The following is a 21,404-nucleotide window of genomic DNA, read 5'->3' as shown; positions in this document are numbered from 1 at the left end:
TCCTGTTAACTTATATCTGTAATATCCATGTGCATGTGGTTACTTTCTCCTGTCGTATAATTTATTGTTTCTGAAGGCATGCTGCAAATGGGAATGAGTTTTATTCAGTCATAACTGGGGATGTAATCTGGAGGGAGGCAGGGGGTGGGGGCGGGGATAACTCTGTAAATTACCTACTAGTTTGCTCAGCTAGCTAATAACACTGAGACTGTCTTGACAATAAGAGCGCAATATTATGTAAATTGTCTCCAAGCATCTTGATGTGTTAGTGTGATGAGTTGCTTTCGGCAACTCCCCAAGAAACTAGTATCATTCAAGAGTTATCCTAACATGTTCATTCCCCTATTGATTTGTTACACTCAGCAAATTTTTGGAAGATAAAAAAAAAAAGCTCAGATGTGACGAGTAACTTACATCATCACAAAAAGCGGATGTGTATCTTGGAGATAGGCTGACATTGTTTTCAGAGCTAGTGCTGAAAACATTTCAGAATGAAGCACCAAGTGTTGTAAGCATTGGTGTGAAGAAAAGGAGACCTATGTTAGTGAGGAAGAAACATGCTTTGTTTAATATAGCACTGTGTCTTTCTGGTAGTGCTACAGAGATGACCCAGATCCAGGTCCATGTATACTCCTTGCAACTTCATGCTGTAGGGGGTGAGCTCAGTTAAAATGAATGGTAACATGTGTAACACTGCAGTAAATTCTGCATGTTCAGGTTTGTAAAAAGAGAAGCCTTGACAATGAGGGTTTTTAATCCCTTTCACACGTAAACTAGAGAAATCTCTTCACAGGGTTCATGTTTCAAAGAGTAGTTGTCCAAGGCAGTAGTTGCAGGCTTGTGAAATCACAGTCATTTAAATGGGGAGAGAAAGAAAAATCAAGAAGGCAACAGTGCAGAGCAATGATGTCCATGTAGAGAGATGGGCTATTTCTGGGGGGAGGATGGTGAAGCTTCTTTGTTGCTTTGAATACAGTAATGTGAAATAGTAAGGCCCTCTGAATGTAGGTGATAACCTCCTTTCCCTTGGGCATGCTGACATTCTGCTCTGCATATAGTGACTTACAAAAAACACAGACTCTCCTTACTGTAAATGGAGTTAATAAGAGAAGGTAGATCTTGCTGGTTTGTTCTTAACATTATTTTATGCTGTTAATGAGCTCTGTCATTTATAGCAGGAGGAGTTTCTCAGGATAACTTGCCTTTCTTAAAGTAGATGTTGATAAATTGAACAATGAAAACACGAACATGCTTAGCACAGTTTCAAAGTGGCTGCAGATTCAGGATCTACCATCTTTGGATTGGGGTTGTTTAGTCTGGGGAAAAGGAGGCTGAGGGGAGACCTTATAGCTTTCTACAACTACCTGAGAGGAGGGTGTAGCGAGGTGGGTGTTGGTCTCTTCTCCCAAGTAACAAGTGATAGGACGAGAGGAAATGGCCTCAAGTTATGTCAGGGGAGGTTTAAACTGAATATTAGGAACAATCTCTTTACTGAAAGAGTGGTCAGGCATTGGAACAGGCTGCCCAGAGAGGTGGTGGAGTCACCATCCCTGGAGGTGTTCAAAAAAATGTGTAGATGTGGCACCTGGACGCATGGTTTAGGAGGCGTGGGGGTGTTGGGCTGATGGTTGGACTTGATAATCCTAAAGGTCTTTTCCAACCTAAATGATTCTATGATTGTTTCTCTTCTGCTTTTGCAGCTGTTTCTCTGACCTGTTAGCCCTAGTTTATGCAACTTTGTCTCTCTGTAGCCTACTTAAAATCTGGAGAGTGCCTGATGTTGCCTTGCTACTAGCTGGTGCTTTAAGTAAACAAAACAAGAAATGTTTACCTTTAGTTTTGTGTAGGTAAGTAACATGTGCATGTCTCCTATTTCTGAATAATTTACTAGGTGAATTACTTACTTTGGTTTTCAGGGTATTTTCTGGGGGTTTTGGGTTTTTTTGGTGGAACAATGCCAGAAAAATATGTTTACATGCTTTTAGCTAGCTTTCGGGGCGCCAAAAATAACCAGTTACTTGCTAAAGTGCTCTTGATTTTATTTTTGCTTCTCACTCAATTCACATAGCAGACAAGTGTGAGGAGGAAGACTACCCACTCTGGCAGCATGCAGTTACTCTTTATGTTCTGCAGATTTCTAGTGCATTTTTTGTAATGACCAGAAAGACATGCATGAACACAGAAAGCTTTGAAAGAAGGTGTGTTCACCTTTTAACTGTGGGTTACAGTAACAGAGCCTGAAGACTGTGGGTGCAATACAGTAGAGTGTTGCATCTTTGTCTTTAATGGCTTCTTCAGTACAAGCTGGAAAAGTAGGCATTACCATCCATGCACAGATTGGCCTTTTAAAGGGTAAGGATCGCATGAATTTATACTGTTCATCCATAAGGATTAATTTCAGAGTCAAGAAGTCTTGGTGCTGGCTTAGGAATTTGGGGGCCGTATTCGCTTAGAGCTTTACTGGAAAGGGCAGGGACACAAAGGCTTTATTAGTGTAGTATAGCATAATTTTTCATTTACTAAAACAATTTAGATGGCATAACATGCTCACTACTGCTTTCTGAAATATATAGGAAGGATTGCTGACTCTGTTTTTCTGACGCAAACTTGGTTTTAAAAAAGAGAACTGTTAATTCCATAAGTATGAATTAATGCTTTTCCTGGGCAGAAGATGGAACTGTCAACTACAAAGTAATGGTGCTTATTTTGAGTTGGCTTTTTCCATGGAAAAACACACATCTGCTTTTAAAAAGTTTTACTATATTGTCTGCAGTGTTCTAACATGGAAATTTATGTCAGTATGGTTAATGTTTTTAAGTGACAGAGGCAATTACCATTTATATAAAACATTTCTGAACAGCATTAAAACTCTACTGATTTCTGTTTAAAAGTAGGTCTATTTTAAGTTTAGCAATCCTGCTGGGGTTGGCATGCAGAGATGACACAAATCTTGGCTCTGGTGCTGAGTTTAGTAGGAATGGAAGTGAATGCACCCTTGAGTATGCCAAGTTTGAGCATGGTTCTGGCTTGCCTGTATTTATCTCAGTTGGGATGGTGCCAAGACACTCTCTGAAGCTGGGTGGGTGCTCACTTCCTGTGTACAGTACGTGCCTACCTGTTTACTGTCGATACGCTTGTTTGGATGTGTACAGTACATGTGTAAAATGAACACATATGCCATTACAGTTGCCCCCAGGTGCTGCACTGTTCATGCACCTCCAGAGCGGGTGAGAAATGGACGTGGTAATTATGAATTTCAGTGCAGGCAGGTGCTGTAATTCTGTCAGTTCCTCTGAGACACTGGGATGGGATGCTCTCAAGCACACAGTTCAGTGATGCTGAGGTCCTTCTGAGGAACACATTTCCATGTGTGAGATGTCTACTTCAGAGGATCTCTCAGCAGCACCCCAAATGCTGCTGTTACTTGAACTTCTTTGAACTGAAAAGGAAACACATTACATTGTACTTAACAAAGCAGAAGGAAGTAATTTTGCATGAAATGTTAATAGTAAATATGTTAAAAATAAGTCCACAGACTTCTGTTTATTAAATGTGAACTAATGTAAGTCTTAAAAGGTAATTATGGGGTGGGTTGAATCTTCCCTTGTTTCCACTGTGGCTTCTATGGAGGCACCCAAAGATAAGGTTCCTCCTGCTCTGAACATCTGTGTATCAGGAGAGATGTCACCAGCCAGTGCTTGCTGTGCTAGCCTCTTGTTGCCAGAGTTAGGACTTTGCTGGAGCTGTATTTGCTCTGAGCAAGAGATTAAGTTGAAGTGTGGTGCAGGCAGCAAATGTTCCTCTTCCTTCCTCCCACTCTTCAGCAACCACAAACCCTTTTTGCAGAACCCATATGCTGCTTCAATTTAGAAGAATTGCAGCAGGTTTGGCAGGAAGCTTTTGCTGCTGTAGACAAACTAGAATGTATTTTTCCCGCCTGTCAGCATACTTAGTGAATGTAACTTGTAACATCTTAATTCTCTTGGTCAATTTTACAAGGAATGTGGAAGGCCTGAACTGCTGTGAATAGGACAACATGAAAAGTCCTGCTGTGTTGGATTTCCTAAAAGAGCATGCAGCCTCGTTCCATTCTCAGTGATTCACTGACAGAGAGCTGCTGACATTCATACTCAAATGCCTTTTGCCATCAGTCTTTGAGAACAAAGAGCAGTGCTAGAGATTATTTTTATACTTTGAGAGATCATCTGTCGAGATCATGCTTGGACACAACTCTTAATCAACTCTTTTGTAAGTGAAGCCAGCAAGTGTTGAAGTATTCTCCACTCACATGTGGGAATTAAGTTACTTTTAAGCTGCCCTTACTTTCTCCATGTAAAGTATGAAGCTGTAAACAGGGTTTGAGGTTTCTCAGTGTCAGATATTCAGAGGCAGTCTAACCCACTGGTTGGGAGAGACACCTGGGAGGTTTATCGTTTTGCTGTTCCAGATGCTGCTTTTGACTTGCTCCCTGACCTTTTCACTGCTCAGTATTTCAGCTTGTGAGACTTGCCATCTGTTCTGCATTTCTTTGTCTGTCTTGCATCACTTGACCCTTCAGTTACCAGAGGTTCTCTTCCAACTTGGCTGGAGTTTTGTATGCTTCTCCAGATAGTTACAGCTGATTTTCTGCTGCATGCAATTTTTCTCTAGCATTGCCAGTTTTACAGAATAAGACACCTGAAGTGGAATCCTGCACAGAAACCTGAGACAAGGGATCACTCCATTCTAATCACACCTTCACTTTTCCAGTCACATTGGTAGCAGCAACCTTGTCTTGCAACTGCATGCTACCATGTGAGGAAAAAGCTGAGGACATACGTGCCTAATAAGTAACATGCAGAAGCATAACAGAGACAGTGCTATCCTTGTAAATTGCTCCTTAAGCCTTCAAAACCCTTTTTTGTGGTGTGACATTTTGTAATCACTGCTAAATCAGGCATGGTATACCTGTACTTGAGAAAAGATAGCCAGACAGATTGTATGTAAATGGCTCTCAGTTACACAAGTCTTCTACGGGTGGAGTCCAACTCCACCCAGAAAAGGCAGTGGGATTAGGAAGTGATGGAGAGAGCAAAGTGTCATTTCTAGGTGTCAGAAGAGATTCTGCAATGGACAAAGTGATCTTAGCTGAGCAATTTCATTTTGTCTCCTGCTGCCACAACAGTAGTGCAACGACAGGAAAGGGTTTGTCTGAATGTTGCTGTATGGATTTAAACAGAATAGGACCTAATGACAAAGGCAGCAAAAGTTAACCTATGAGCATTACCCAGAGTACTGATCTGACAGCATGATGCTGTAGTCACAGAACTGCTGCAGTTGCTTTTCTTTACATAGCAGCAGCTGACAGATATGGGGGGCATTTTGAAATACTTTTTTACCAGCTATCTCTACCAGGGAAGCCAATATGATTTTGTTGCTATATGGGGAAGAAATAAATTCTAGCAAGTAGAGAAATTATGTATTTAGGGCTAACTCTGAGCTCCATTTGGTGCTGACTCCATTTTGTGCAGAAGGCACATAGGGGAGGCAAAAGGTTCTGACTCTGCAGTACACCCATCTGCCAGCGTTTTATACCAAAGGCCACACAAAATACGGAGGACTATTGATCATTACTATGTCAAGAGCAATTGCAAAGTGTCTGGCACACTTCTGCTTCCTGTCCACCAGCTTGGGCTGAGTGCTGCCCTGAATATAATAGGGCAGAAGTTTGTTGAGCGAGTAGTCCATTACATGATTCCTGTTGCCCATCAGTGACCCTAGATGATGGGAAGATTCATACCGGCACAACGTATCTGGTACTGTGGGATTATGGTGAGGGGAAGTGAACTAGTGTCCAGACCTCATCTCTAGGGTTTGGACTGTACACATGTATACTAGCACTAGTTGCAACTATACACAACTAGTGAATACAAATGTATACAACAACTAGTCACACGAGATAAATATGCACACACAAAAGCTGACCTTTTCAAAGGTGCCTGACAGAAATTGTTAACTAATTTCCATTGTAATTCACAAGAAGTTGAATACTTTATGTTCTTTATAAATTCTCTAGTCCCATTTTATTTGGGCTATTTATAGCTGTGCTTGAATTCCTGTAAGCAAACAGTAGGCTTGTAAAAGTTTGGCTAGTGTAGGAATAATTGTAGGACGGTTCTGGCATGGAAATGCAAATCATGTACTAAGGAGTTGTATTTGACCAAGACTCCAATTTTCTGGCAAAATTAATGGGTCTCGGTTTTGGAACTGATCCCTAAATGCATTGAAAAGTAATGGAAGTATTTCCCTTAGTTTCACTGGGAATTGGATTAGGCTTTCTACAATCTGACTGCTGATAACACCTGTCACAATTTTTTATTGCCTCAGTAGTAATTATTTAGGCCTTGGAAATTCTTTCAAGCAAAATATCTTCAGGCTGTCCCTGATAGGAAAAAGTGAGAGTGGGGAATGCAGAACAGCCAGATGTATCTGTGGTTAGGAGTGTTAACTGCCAGTAGTACAAAAGGTTTCTCAGATGTCTCAGAAAACCTTCTGGATAAAAGTACAATGTCTGTTCTAAAAGCTTTTGGAGGAAAGCTACTGGCAAGTGCACTGCTGCAACTTTTGAAAAAGAACAAGACAGCAATGCTTTAAAATCTGTCCTTGCAGTGACAGAACTTGAGACATGCTCCTTGCGATGTGCATCTTGTAAATATGGTTGCTAAGCACTAGCAGAAAGTCAACTCTCTTTTAAAGTATTTTTTAACCTCTTTGACATGTTTTTTCCTACCATGGACAATATTATGTTGACACAACAGATGAGAAGCAACTGATTTGAAGCACCCTGATGGTGAGAAATAGGCCAGTCTTTTTCTTCCTGCAGCAGTTCCTTGCAAATGAATGCCTGTGTTGTAGCAGAGATTCAGGTGTCTTGAGACATATTATGAGTAAGATAAATGCAGACAATGTTTTCACATACTAAGTGGTTTTACGAAGTTTTTACTCAGCCAGACTAAATCAAGAAAAATCAAAAGGAAACTCACTGGTCAGAGGCAGCACTCTGTACTTGAAAGATACTGATAACCTTAAACATAGGCACTTATACTATATAGCTCATGGGAAATAGGTAGGAAGGAACCCAAAATTAGACATCCCTTGGAAAGTGAGTTATAGGTCTTCATGTTAGTGATACATGTATTGAAGTATTCTAATTTTATATAGAACCATTGTTTCACAAAGATTTTTATGAATTTTGAATGCGTATATCTGTGTGTGTGTATTTCGCAGATATGTTCATCAATGACCAAGTCACTTGTTGCTGCAAAATTGCAGCCTTGTGCTGGATATCTGTTAATGTGTCTGACATGGAAAAGTCATCTCCATGCAGTGTTGTGTTGCTTGCCCTTTTGGGAGAGCAAGGGGATTAGACCTTGCAACAGGCTGGAGGAGTATGGTTCTGGGGCAGGTGATTTGATGGCTTCTCATCTTTGTCCATTTTGTGCCAGGCTGACTCTGGGCTGCAAAGGACCTGATAATAGCATCTGAGCAATGGCAAAGATGAAGAAGGGTTGCTGGAAGTGAATGCTGATGATGTTCTGCATGCTTGAAATGTGCCATCTTGGCCATGAGAAATTTCAGTGAAAATAAAAACATACTGCAAACCATCAGGGTTTTTTGCCAAATAGGTCATCTTGGTGCAATCCTGTGACTATTCATTGTAACTGGATTTGCTTTGCTTTAATGACTTTCTCTGACTATTTCCTGGCAAAGTGCTGGGATCTGAGGGAGCTGCCCAATTCCATATTTCAGGTATGAAGCGAGGGGTAGCTGGGGAGAAACACTTACCTGCTTTCTATGCGCGGCACCAGCACAGCCCTTCCACATTGGCAAGGAGAACATAAGTGCAGTTATTTGCCTTCTAGATGGACTAGTGAGAGAGGCAGATACCCTTTTTGGGAGCAGAAAAAGGTTGGATTGAGGCCAGCAGTGGTAGATGGTGATGGGCTCCATGGACCAGGAGATGTTGATGCAGAGCCAGTATGTCAGGGAACATTTTTCATTTTGTTTACTTTGTGCTCCTGATGTCCAGACAAGCCCAGGAGAGTTAGCCCACAGCCAGCCCCAGACAAATAGACCTTGTAGCATTTGTTCAGTCCTGGTCATTACCTAAACTGGAGGTTGGCCAAGTCAGTAGAGTTGACACTGGCAGCAAGTACAAGTTCTGTTTCCCGTTCAGAAGATGGGTTTGAGGAATATGCTAATTTAGTGCTTGAAAATGCATTGCTTTCTGCCTTGTGTCATCAGGGCGAGAGGACTTGGAGTATGTTGATGTAATTCCACACTTTGTCATGTGTTATTTACAAACTGTTTGCACCTCACTGTTCTGTGCATCAGTGCCAGCACCCTGATATTTCTGCAGTTTATTTTTATGATCTTGGTGTTGAAACAGCTGTAAAAACAACTAGTGAAAGTGAGCCAGCTGCTGGAATTCCTGATTCTGAGTCTGGTTTGCAGTAGGCAGATTCTGAAAGGCAAGGAGGGATGGAAAACAACAAATAAACTTAATCTCATGACTAAATACAATTTCTCCTAACAAAACCAAGATAGGTGGCTGAAATTTTAACTTCTGAAGAGAATTAAATCAATAATACAACTGTGTTGTATAGAAAGTGTCCAAAGATATACTGCTGCTTTAAAGGAGATCTTACCTGTGAGGACTTGGGAGCAGTAGAATATCAGCTCTCCTATGCTTCATTTGTTTTAGTATTGCAGAAATAGTTTAAGATACAAATTTTACCAGACAAAGAGATGTAGAACAATTAAAATTTTCCCTGGCTAGCTAAAATCCAAATACTTAGTTTGGTCACTGGTGTTGACACCAGTGAAATGTGACTTTGTGGAACGAAATTTAAAATAGCCTTTCATCCAAGTAGTTAATTGCTTTTCACTTCGGTGCTCAGATTCTTGTTTGTGGTCCAAGTATAATAGGGACCTGGTGTCCCTAACACTGCAGCGATACACATAATTATAATTACTGTGTTTAAACTTCGTTGTTCCTGCTTTGAGGCTGGCCCGAGCAGCAGAGGTAAACTGATCAGGTTTATTTCTGCTATAGAAGGATTTATTCTGTATCTCAGCACTCTGAGGACTGCTATATCATCAGGCTGAAGCTGAGCACTGTGATTTTCTGTGGCTTTGAAGCAAGGAGCAGGGGTGACCTATGGGTAATGATTTTGTTCCTTACTTTTTTCAGTTGTAATTACTTACCTGACGTTTACAATGCTCTCCTTAAAATATTTGCTAATTTGCTTTCTAAGTATGTGTGTTGGAGGGCTGCTTCTTGGCACCTACTTTGGCCCAGCCACAGACCAGCAGCATCCAAGTGATTTCTGCTTGTATTCAAAAAATGCCAGTTATGAGTTAGGTGCATTTCCTTTTGGAAATAGTGATCTTGAATAGCACAGATAACTCTGTCCTCATTCCTGGCATGTTTTTACCACACACAGTGATAAGCAGAGGTAGGGTACAAGTCAGTTTAATAAAGTCTGCTGCGTATGGCTGAAGTTGGTTCTTGGAGATTATCCGATCATTGCTTATTGCAACTAATTTTACTTAACCTGTCTTCCTCCTCCTGAAGAGCTAAAGGTAACAAGTGAGAGAGCTTGGGCATCAAGAGATAAAGGTGTAAGGGTTTCAGCGGCTGATTTACCACTGCTTTGTTGCATTCATAGTTAATTATTACACTGCAAAGTGAATGAAAAACATTACAAAAGCCCAGACCACCTTGACATGTGTGTAGACATTTATGAACAAGGGAATGAGAAAGGAAGCTATTAATTTTCCTATGGTAGTTGAATCTCCATTTGCCGCTCCAGATTGGAAGGAGGCAAGGTTCAAGTTCAGAAACTCACTGCAACATCTAATATACTCTGCAGCCCTAGAGCTGCAGTTTTCAGAGTGTGTACTCTGATGGTACAAAATCCTCACAGAAGCCTTCTGTCAGTGTGGTCTGAGGGTTTATCAGCTGGTTTATTCTTGTTAGGATGTTATTGTAACCCTAAGCACAAAAAAAGTCTTTGTCAGCTCTGCTGAGAGCCAGACATGTTTATATGTTTTGCAGGGACACTTTGCTTAAGTAAATGTAACAGTACAAGTGTTCTGGGTGACTCTCGGTGAACCCTAAAGAGGCAGGAGAAGGATTTTCTTTTCCTTTTTCTGAGAAGAATACCGGGTAATTTGAGTCCTTTAGAGAATAGAGAAGTAAGTCCTGCAGTGTGTATTTGCAATGAAACATCTGTGCTTGTGTTGAGGCCCATTAACCTCAGTGGCACACGTCAGTTAAGAGTTTTAATGATGGAGATCAGATTCCAGGATCCAGTGTAAAGCAGGGTTGTGACAACAGACTGTGTGTGGGTATTAAAAGCAAAAGTTGTAAACGCACAGCAGAGATGGCAGCTGGAGAAGTTCTTCCAAAGGAGGATAAGTGTGAATGGTAGGAAGAAAGGAGCCAAAGGAAAAATGGGCTGAAAAACACTCCTGACTGGAATCTATTGATCTAGTTACATCTTCTTGCTTGATTATATTATAATTTAGTTTATAATGATGTAACACTATCCAAACAAAGTACTTGTATTAATTGTCAGAGGGATGGCCTCCTCTACCAAATGAATGTGTGTTTCCATTTCTAATCTGCCTTGGAAGCTGAGCACGTATCTTTGCAATGCTGATGTCTTACTATGTTCAATAACGTTATTGTTGCTGTATAGGGGGCGGGAGCAGGATTGCTGGACTTGGACTCACTAATCATCTTTGCCAAAGTCAGAAGAGGAAGATTTGGTCTAGATATTCTTATTCATAGATGCCTCCTGCCTACAATGTCTAGAATGTTTTGCTGTTTTCCCACCCTGATGTTTAGAAACAATAAATACATTACTTATGAAGCCAGTTTTCCCAGGCCCTAACAGCTGTGGAAGTTCCTGACTAGGCAAGAAAGGCTGCCAGTGGTAGTCTAGTCAGAAAAAAAATATGTTGTTCTTCAAACACTTACAGACAGTGAAATTTCACTGTTAATTTTGCATACTGCTGTGTTTGTGGTTATAGTCATATTTTATTCTGTTTAGGTATGCGCTATTTGGCACATAGAGGTCTCTGATTTGTATTTCAACTGAAAATATCAGAACTTGCAACACAAAATCCCAAGTTTGTTGAGGTCTAGACATAATGAGGGATCTGGAAGAGCCTTTTGACCATGAAAGTTAAGCACATGACTGGTATGATTGTGTATAACAAAATCCATCAGGAAGATTCGTGGCTGTCCAGAGATAGTTAAAACGTATAGTTTTAACAAGGCTGAAAGGCCACATGAAACTTTGTCAAGTTAAACTCCACACCAGCTCTGATTTTGACACACTTCCCATGCCTTGAGTTGACATTCCAAAATTCTGTGTGATTTGCAAAATATCTGTAATTAATAAGTGTGGCTGGACACACACCCACTTCAGTCAGGGGATTGTCTGTATGAGGAGATATGAAGCTATTCTTGTATTTACTGTCACCATTCTGTTAAATGGACTTCAGTAAAAAAAACAAAAAACAAAACAAAAAAAAACACCCTGCTTGTCTGGTGGGGTATATTAAGCCCCAGAGAAGCAGAGATTTCTTTAATATTCCCTTAAAGCCCCAAGCCTGCAGGCAATATTAAATGGGGAGTTCCACTAGTTAGAAGCATACTGCTGCCCTTAGTCTGAAGGCATACTGTAAATTCATTCCTTGTTACTACCTTTAACTCACCTCAGGAAACAGCTGATGTCTTCTTCAGTGCTGTTTAAAATAGCCTACACTGTACCTGAACAAATCTTTTGCCTCTTGCCTGCTTTTTAACTACTAAGTTTATTATTATTATTATTATTATTATTATTGTCTTTCATAGGCAGATAATATTCTCTCAGCTGATGGAGTGCTAGTATGAAAATAAACAGGCAGATGGTAAATGCTTTTCTAGCCTACCTTTGTAGTTGGAGTGTGTTTCTTTTCCAGCTGTGTTGAAAGGAACAAGTTACTGCCTGGATAATAATCTAATTATTTTACCTTTTCCTCTTGTTTTCTCAACAGGAGAGTTGTCCAGACCCAGTATGGAAGAACACAATGGCTCTGCAGAGACTCCCCCGCTGAGACAAGGGCGGCACAGTGCTGTTAAGTGTGGGTGGCTGCGGAAGCAAGGAGGATTTGTCAAGACCTGGCACACACGCTGGTTTGTTCTCAAGGGTGACCAGCTTTACTATTTCAAAGACGAAGACGAAACCAAGCCCTTGGTAAGTGAAAGGAGGAGATAGGATGGGAAGTGAGGGAGGAAAATAAGTTAACGCAAGCAGAATTCTCTGCTTTTTAAAAAACCAAACCTCTCAGTCTTTCTCACTGACTCAGTACAACTTGGGACATTGATTACAGTGAATACAAAACTGAGTCAGGCCTTGGCAGTTAGCGTGGTTTCCTTGTCAGACTTGTTTCTAAAGTTTCCTTTTCCAGGTCAGGTTTTCTCATTGCAGCATTTTAAAGGGGGTGAAGTGTACATGAAGTTCAAGTAGCAAATGTCAGTCTTGATTGAGGCAGATGAATAAGCTGTATTTGAAAAGGTACTGTTTATTTTTCTACTGTTTAAAATGTGGAGTATCCCTGCTTTGTTTCTTCCCAAATTGGAAATCCTGTGAGATTGTAGCCTGAATACATTGCCATCTGTAATGTGGAACAGACTGCTGTCTGTTCTGTTGCGGTGATTTACTGCTCCTAATCTATTTTCTTATTTATTTAGCTTTTTCACCAGCAAGCTTTAGGGTTGCCTATCTCTAGAGTGCCATAAGAATAGATTAAATAATGCTGCCTTTCAGGTCAGGGCAGGCCTGAGCCTCTAAGATAATAAATTAAGAGAGAACTTGTGCTAGCACCTATAGGAGTATGATAATTCTATGTGTTAATAATTTCTTAGATGCTTGTGACTTCAGAAAAATCTCTGACATCTGTGAGTTTCCTCTGTGCAGATATTAAAATGTAATCGCACTTGTATTTTATAAGCCTACTAAGAGATGTAAAGCCCATCTAATCCAGCTTCCTGTATGGAACAGATCATGACACTGTCAAGCTTTACAGCTTGCATTATGGGGCACCTGTTGAGAAAACTGTTCAGTCTTGAGGTAGTCATTCCCAAAAAAGGTTCTTGTATGAGTTAATTTCTAAGTACCAATATCACAGCCTTGGCAGCTGTTTGCCCTTAAAATTATCTCAGATAGTATAGGTTAATAAAATAACACACCACACATTTACAAATTAGTGTGGATACTTTGAATATGAAATAGCCAATATTTCTGGGAAATCAAATGTAGCTTTCACTATATATATTTTGTTAATCAAGAGTGTAAAAAGCAGACATCAAAATAAAAATATTTATGGGTCAGAGCCTGGGTTTCCAGTATACAACTCCGCTTCCTACCACTTGACACCTGCCAGGTATGTTTGCATGCAAGGACTTCATTGCATTTTGAGAGGTGAAACAATGCTGTATTGCATGGAGCACTATGGAGGCCAAATTATCATCTTGTCTGTCTGCCACTGACCTGTGGGATGACTTCAGAAGATCCTATTGACTTTGCTGCTTCCCTGATGTGAAATGGAGGTGGTGATTCTGATCTTCTGATACCTTTGATAGGTTAGGTAGCAGTTGATAAAATAAAAGTTTGTTTGGGTTTTCCATTTAAGTCTCAAATAAGTTCATAAAGACACCCGGAGAGACAAAGGGCAGTGGGGAGAAGTGCCAACAGAAGTGTAACTTAAAATATGCCAATAGGTTTGGAAAATGAATGGACCTGTCCAAATTACGATAAGTCAATAGCTCACCTTGGTGTAGATTTGGAATGTTTTTGAAGCAAACTGCACAAATATCAGTTCCTGAAATATGTCCCAGGTTCAATGCTATGTACAGAAATGTGATTTTTTCCCATTTAATTACATTGAAGGGTTTGTTGCATGAGCTTTGACAAGAAAACCACCTTGACCTGCTGGGAATCCTGTTGTTCTTACTGTGGAGAGCTAAAGCAAAGAACTCCACTGATACAATGAATTTTCAGTGCATAGGAATATCATTAGGAAATGGCAAGCAGTATTTTGGTATATTGTTATATTAGCCATGTAGTATGGGGTCTGTATTTAGGATAAAGACCCGTTTATTCACTACTGGTTTGTACAATCTGTACAATGTACAATTGTACAGTAATTCTTTTAGACAATAATATAATGGAATACAGGTTATGAGGTCCTTTTCCAAATCAGATTGTGGTCTTTATTTTGTTTACTGATAGGTTGTGTTTGAAAGGAGGCAGAGAGTGGTGATTACTTGTCCTGGGGAATGCTCTATTTGACACCTTGTGTATATATATTTATAGAAGGTGGAAGAACTATAGCAGGAGAAGACAAGACAGGCCAGTGAGTTTATGTTCATAGCCTTAATGCAGATTAGAGAAAAGCAGAATCCAGTTTCTGGTGTGAATTCAGCAGGTGTCCTGAGCACCGGTCTGCCTAACATTTGGGTTCTGTCCAGTCTGTACCAGAAATTACGCCATGATGTTTGCATTTTTTGAAAGCGATGGAGATGTGAATGGAATTGAATTTCAGAAAAATATTAACTGTCAGACTTCATTCTACAAGTGACTGTGTATAACAGGAGTAAAGAAAAGAAATAACATCTTGTGTCTAAAGCATAAGTAAATGCTTTGGAATTCCTGACACATTTCCTGCTAGTAATATAGGTGGCTATCACATACACTTTAGTCAATGTGTGTACATCTCCTTGGTGTCAGACTATTAAATTTAAAAGTCATTAACTATCAGTGTGAGTGTGGGAAAATGTCTCTGCCAAACTGTGTCAGATGCCTACAGGCACACAGAGCTAGTGAAGGACAAGAGGAGAAAGCAGTGCACAGCTGTTAGTCTTAGAGTTAAGGCCAGGGAATTGTTATTGTTTCTTTATCATCATCAAACACAAGAATCTTTCCCTTGTAATATTTTATCAGTAAGAATAGCACCTATTTTTTGCTCTGATATCCTTGAAATGTCTCTGGGGATCTGATGAAAACAGCATTTTCTCTTTACTGAAGATGCAGGTATGGATAGCAATAATCTAGTTAATTCTAGAAGACAAAAAACCTAACAAGTGAGCAAGCCATGTGAAGAAATAAAATCTGATTTCTGATAATTCTGTGTGATTTTTACTTCTTGGAAGTGATACTGGATTTTGCCTTGTTAATTCTTTTTACTGTCTTGGTAAGTCACCTTACTCATGACAGCCCTCTGTGCTTTAGAAAGCTAGTATTATGCTAGATCTGAAAGTCAGCTATCCAAGCTTGAAATGCGGGCAGCTGAAAGAAATCGGCATTTAGCATTCCCCATTTCACAATACAGTTATTGTTTAAATGTAGCCTATGATGAAAATTTATTTCTTGCTTTCTTCTCGGCCTATGGTTAGCTTCTCCAGCTGTGTCTGGGCTGGCCTGGTCTTAACTTAAGAAGGAAAGAGGAAGTCAGTGCCTTCTCAGTGAGACAGCATGCTTTTTCTGTGGTTTTGTGAGCAGCAGGAGGGAGCTTCCAAGCATCTTCTCCTTGTTGCAGCTTTGCTGCTACACTCTCCTGGTGTTACTGGGGAATTGAGTTCATGGGTGCAAATCTAGTGTCGTGGTTTAGCCCCAGTCAGCAACCAAGCACCATGCAGCCGCTCACTCACTCCCCCCTGGTGGGATGGGGGAGAGAATCGGAAAAGTGAAAGTGAGGCAACTCATGGTTTGAGATAAAGACAATTTAACAGGTAAAGCAAAAGCTGTGCGCAGAAGCAAAGCAAAACAAGGAATTTATTCACTGCTTCCCATGGGCAGGCAGGTGTTCAGCCATCCCCAGGAAAGCAGGGCTCCATCACGCGTAACGGTTACTTGGGAAGACAAACAGCATTACTCCAAACGTCCCCCCTTCCTCCTTCTTCTTCCCCAGCTTTATATACTGAGCATGACATCATATGGTATGGAATATCCTGCTGGTCAGTTTGGGTCAGCTGTCCTGGCTGTGTCCCCTCCCAGCTTCTTGTGCACCTGGCAGAGCACAGGGAGCTGAAAAAGTCCTTGGCTGGTGTAAGTGCTACTTAGCAACAACCAAAAGATCTCCACATTATCACCACTGCCTCCAGCAAAAATCCAGAACATAGTCCCACACTAGCCACTACGAAGCAACTTAACCCTACCCCAGCTGAAACTAGGACATCTAGGTAACCTGTACTGATGAAGCATCACTGATATGAGGTTGTAAAAGAACAAGAATGGGCAAGTTCATCCAGTCAAGACAGTGTTATAGGCTTAGGCACATATTTAATGTCATTGCCATTCAACTTGGTTTATGGACTTGAATTTGAGGTGTGTACAGTAGAGAGATCTTAAAGGACTATGAACTAACCTTCAAGAAATCCTTGTTAGTATATGCCTGAAAGCAGACGATGATCTCCTACTTCATTTTATATCCCATTCTGAACATTTTCACATGCATTTTTTATCCTCTAGATCTTGTTAAGCTCTGAACTGTTTGGCGTAAGTAATGCTAAACAGTATTCAGTGACTCATAGGTTCTTAGATGAACCCTGGGAAGGGACAGCAGATTTGAATGCTAAGGTGTGAATCTTAAACGTGGAATGTGAATTCGTCTTTGACTGAAACTGAGTAAGTGGCAGCTGGAATCTTAAGTACAGGTCACCGTTTGTCTGTAAGGGAAAGACTGTCTCTGAGGTACAAAAAGAATATATTTTGAAGTATTGCTTTCCAGCAAAATATGTGCTTCCCATTTAATTAAATTTGTATAAAAATTTCATTGACATAAAATCCATTTAATGGCATTAATAGGAAACATAACAAATTTCAGTTGCATTTTTTAATTACAGTAAGGCTTTTAATGAATGCGTTAAATAGAAATTGATATAACAGTTAAATAAGTTGAAACTTAGCCTGTCAGTAGGGGAAGTCTTTCAGTATTAGTATTGAATATGATTAAAGATTGAACATCATGCTTTTTTACAATTTAAAAGGGAATGGATAACATTTCTGGGTGGAGGGTAAAAATCTAATTGTACGTGCACTTTAGAACTGCATCACAAGAAATAGCAATCTGTCGTTGTTGCCTAGAGGATTTTCAGTAAGGGCGATGAGAGTATCATTCACTCTGGTCCTTGCCTTTGGAAAGCCACAAGAACCAGCTTTTTTGTATTTACTGTACTTACTGAAGAGCAGCGTAGCAAGCAAAACAGCTTCTCAGTAGATATTGCTTTGAATTCGAAGAGCAGTTCTTGTGGTCTTGTGTAGGGGAGGATATAAAGCACCAAATGTCTGCACACTTGGCTTTGTTGGGTCTTGCTCAGAACTCCACCTTTCAAATTCAGGGACTTGATGTGAAAACACCAAGGACCAGACCACTGATTATTTTTTTTTTTTAAATTTCTAAGCAAAACACTTCCTATTAGTCTAGGACACAGAAACAGTCTTGGGATGGACATGTGCTACTGGGTGAACCCTCACCTGTGTAGGGGCAGTGCTTTAAAATACTGAGTTACTTAAAACCTACTGCAAACTGTAAGACAGAAATTAATCAAATACAATTACGCAGGTGTCACAAGATATGTGGGGGGTTGATAGAGAAAGCATGCTTCTCAGGAATTTCACTGGAAACTTAATATGCTGGATGTAATTATATAGCATTTTCTTGAGATCAATAGTGATGTTTCTCCGTGATGACAGGATTTACCAGAAAGGCTTTCTATTATTGGCTACTGGATACATTTTTTGAGGGTGGTGAATATGGAACTTAAAAAACAAATATAAAGCCTCCACAAAAAATCCATCACAAAGCACATCTTAAACAGTTAATGTTGAATGCAGTGGAATGGAAGGATGTCCAACACACCTTAAGCAAAGGTTTTAAAAAGTCAAATGACATGGTGTTCTGCAAAGGCAGTCAGCTGCCAGTGACTTCCTGAGACAGTAACATGCTCTGGAGCAGTCCTGATAAAAAGGTTTCCAGCTGGTCTTGCTGAGCTTTGTCTAAAAAAATATGAAGTAGACAAGAAATAGTGGCCCCATTTTTCAGACATCTGAATAGAGCCTCCTTGTGACTGACTGTACGCACCCTAATAATTTCTGCTTGTGGAGCGCTTGTTGTTGGGTAAACTTGCACTGTGGGTTGCAGCAGAGCAGTTGGCTTGCACTGAGCTTGGCGCAGTCGTGGCCTGGTGGGTTTTTGCTGTCTTGTCATTCAAAAGTCTGGAGTGTGATCTCCTTTATTTTCTTTCCCTTCATGGCTTTTGCCTTTGCATAAGCTCACTAAAGTAAGGTACTGCTCATTGCAGTTTTGAACGCGTCGTGCAAACTAGAAACGGATTTTGGGTTAGCGATGTGTTCCTGGTGTAATGATATTTTCAGTTTCTTGAAAAACGTAGTTGAAGGAAGAGAAGCCTCTGTGTAACATACCTTTCTATTTATGACAAGTGCATTTTTTTCCTTTCTGATCATTCTTGACCTCCATCCACTGCACATAAGGTCTCTCGAGTTTTAAACTGAAAATTAACTTAACTCTATCACTGATTGAATTTCAGGTGAGGCAAGAAGAGTTGTTTCCTGTCTGATGTGAGTAGCAGAATCTCATGCTTTTTTTCCATGTGGGGCACAAAAAGATATTACCTGGCATGCCAACAGGCAAAGCAATCTAAAGCCTGATCTTTCTCTCATAGTGACCTGCTACAGTGGTGGCTGTTCAGTGCAAAAAGTGAAGTGAAAGCCCCAAAACGGCTTTGGGCCTTTTTTATGGGTTTTCAGGGAATGTCTCCCCAAGTATATGAATAAAAGCAGGCTTTTGCAACTCAAGCAGTGAAATTTCTGGAATACAAGGGTGGTTATTGAAGGATAGGTCTTAACTTTTATATGCAGTAGAAAGTTCTGCTATTTCTAATACCTGTGTGCCTTTGTAAATTTTTAGGTCTTTTATTGCTGCAGGTTTCAGCAATTTATTCATAGAGACACTTTTTTTTTACTGCAATTACTTATGTCAGTGCTATTAAGGTGTAATACACTTTGGTCAGTAGATACCCATGGGAATTTTGTACAAAAGAGATTAGTGTGATAAGGCTAAGTTTATTTGAAACCAGAGTGTTTCTCATGCTATTATTCTGTTGCTTGGGAAAGGTTTCTCAAATTCTCAGGACTGAATTTCTGTCCTCATCCTGAGACAAATAGCCACAAGGTCAGTCACATAGGTGCTCAACTTGGAGGTGATCAAATTCCAACTTTAATCCCCTTCTCTGCTTCTTACAGACCAAAAATGTGAACTTGAATATTCAGTAATTGTTCTTTGTTTTGTTCCTTTGAAAAACTTTGGAGGCCTTGGTCTTGGCCCAGTAGGAGTCTTAAAAATTTTCACAGGAAGAAAAAGGGTTTCTCCTCCAGCATTAACTGCCATGCTAATTACAGGAATGTCACTAAACACCATGCAAGGTTATGGATTCTGTGCCAAAATCAGGCAATTCTTAGTCAGTGTTTTGCCCCAGTTTATGCTTTTGGAAATTCAGTTCCCCCACGAAGATGTTTTTTAAGTTTCAGTGCAACGCAAGGAGTATTCAATGTCTCTCTTAGCTTTGCACGTAGCAGTTGTGTCATTGTGACTCTACGGGTAACAGCTACAAACTAGTATCCTGCTATTGTACTGATTAATTTAAATCTGCATACTGCATTCCTGAGGACTTGTAGATTTTCATTCTCCCTGAAAGTAAGTGAATTTTCAAAACACCTCTCAGGTGCAGTCTTTGTCCTTCTTGCATTGCTGCTGTTTTGTCCCTTCAGAACCATGTCTGACTCCAGCTTCCACTGGGTCTTTCCTTTGCCTCCAGATACATTGGCTGGTGACATAACTGCCCCCCTCCTCTCCAAGTATCTATAGCATTTATAAAGGGCCAGCTTTACGGTTGTTGCTCTCTGGCATGGTTCAGTGTCTCCATCCCATCTGAGGACTTGGAAAATAACAGAAAAAGTTAGCTTCCTACTCCCCATGCCCCCAGCAGTTCCACTATCTGCCTGAGTAGATCTTCAGTTTAAACTCAAACTAAAAGTTTGTAAGTATTTTCCACAATCAGCCTCTTTGAAGCATTTTGACACCCACCTGCCCACCCCACCCCACCCCCCCAAAAAAACCCCAACCAACCAACAACCAAACAGTGGGCCTAGATGCTGTGCAAATCTGAGAACGTTGTCTATCTCCTTTTAGGCTTCAGAAAACCAGTCCAGTGACTGAAGTTCAAAATACCTGAGTTGAGACAGTTTTGTAGGTGGGATTCATGGTGTTCCGATTTGTGTATTCCGCTGGGGCTTTTTGTTGTTATAACCAAACTCAGAAAGTCAGGATAGTAAAGAAAAGATGATCCCACCTGAGTCTGCCTGTTTATATGGTGGGCAGTGCAGCCCCAGGTCCTCTTCCAAAGCTATTTGGGAACAACAAATACATGTTTCCAGACTTCTGTGTCTTCAGTCAATCCCACCTGGGAAATGAGTTTTAGTAAATATTTTTATAATAGAACAAAGCAAAATTGCTTCATGCCTATGTGTGCATTCAGAGCTAAAGCTCTCAAGTATGCTACCATGTGTTGTATAAACTGTGTGTATAATTAGACTCAGCTAACAGCTGCTGATAGATTGGAAAATATGGGTGCTCTAATAAGATGCAAACTAGCAGACATCATAATTTCAGTTCTTGGTGGCCAGTGCATCTGCTTAGTCCGAATGTTGAGAGAACTGCCCCCACCTTTGGCTTTGTGGGACCAGGTAACTAGCTTGTTTGTAATAGCTTGCTAACTCTTAAGTAAAGTTAAACCCATATCACACTTCACTGCGTTTCATGGATGAGCAATACTTCCAGATATAAGAAGCCACTACATGGTACAAAACTGCTTTTCCATGGTGGTGCAGCTGCCCAGTCTGTAACTGTGTTGAGTCTTGCATTTCTTTTTATGCTTGCACCATCTTTCCATCACTTCTTTCCTCTCCATTTCTGCCTTGTGCCAATTGACAGGGTTTGGGGCAGGCTTTTCTCTGTTGCCTGACAGATGAAAAGTGCATTTCTGGTGGATGCTAATGACTGTATATTTAACAGGTTAATGAAGTTGTGTGGAGAGGAGTAAGGACAGTGTCAGGCTGCTACTGGTTAAAAAAATATACCTGATGTTATGTTGTGATGGTTGTCATTGACTGTCGTCTTACTACCACCTTGCCTGAAAGACTGCTGATCAAAATTCCTAATCATGCAGTGGTTTTGTATTATCAACTGCAGGGCAGAGTGCCTTTTCTCATATTCAGTCGGGCAGCAATGAT

At 40.4% G+C, this 21,404-nt stretch overlaps 1 protein-coding gene across 1 annotated transcript in view; it reads left to right on the top strand.

Annotated features, from left to right (window-relative positions):
* ARHGAP24 (Rho GTPase activating protein 24) overlaps window positions 1–21,404 on the top strand; it is a 224,414-nt gene that overhangs the window by 26,551 nt on the left and 176,459 nt on the right. Inside the window, exon 2 of the mRNA XM_064450382.1 lies at window positions 12,091–12,290. Coding sequence (XP_064306452.1) covers window positions 12,111–12,290 — 180 coding nt within the window. The 5' untranslated portion in view covers window positions 12,091–12,110. The remainder of the gene's footprint in view (window positions 1–12,090; window positions 12,291–21,404) is intronic.

Source organism: Phalacrocorax carbo, chromosome 4 (assembly GCF_963921805.1).
Source record: "Phalacrocorax carbo chromosome 4, bPhaCar2.1, whole genome shotgun sequence".
NCBI lineage: Eukaryota > Metazoa > Chordata > Aves > Suliformes > Phalacrocoracidae > Phalacrocorax > Phalacrocorax carbo.
The sequence above is the reverse complement of the archived record's forward strand: the minus strand, read 5'-3'. Positions and strand labels throughout refer to the sequence as shown.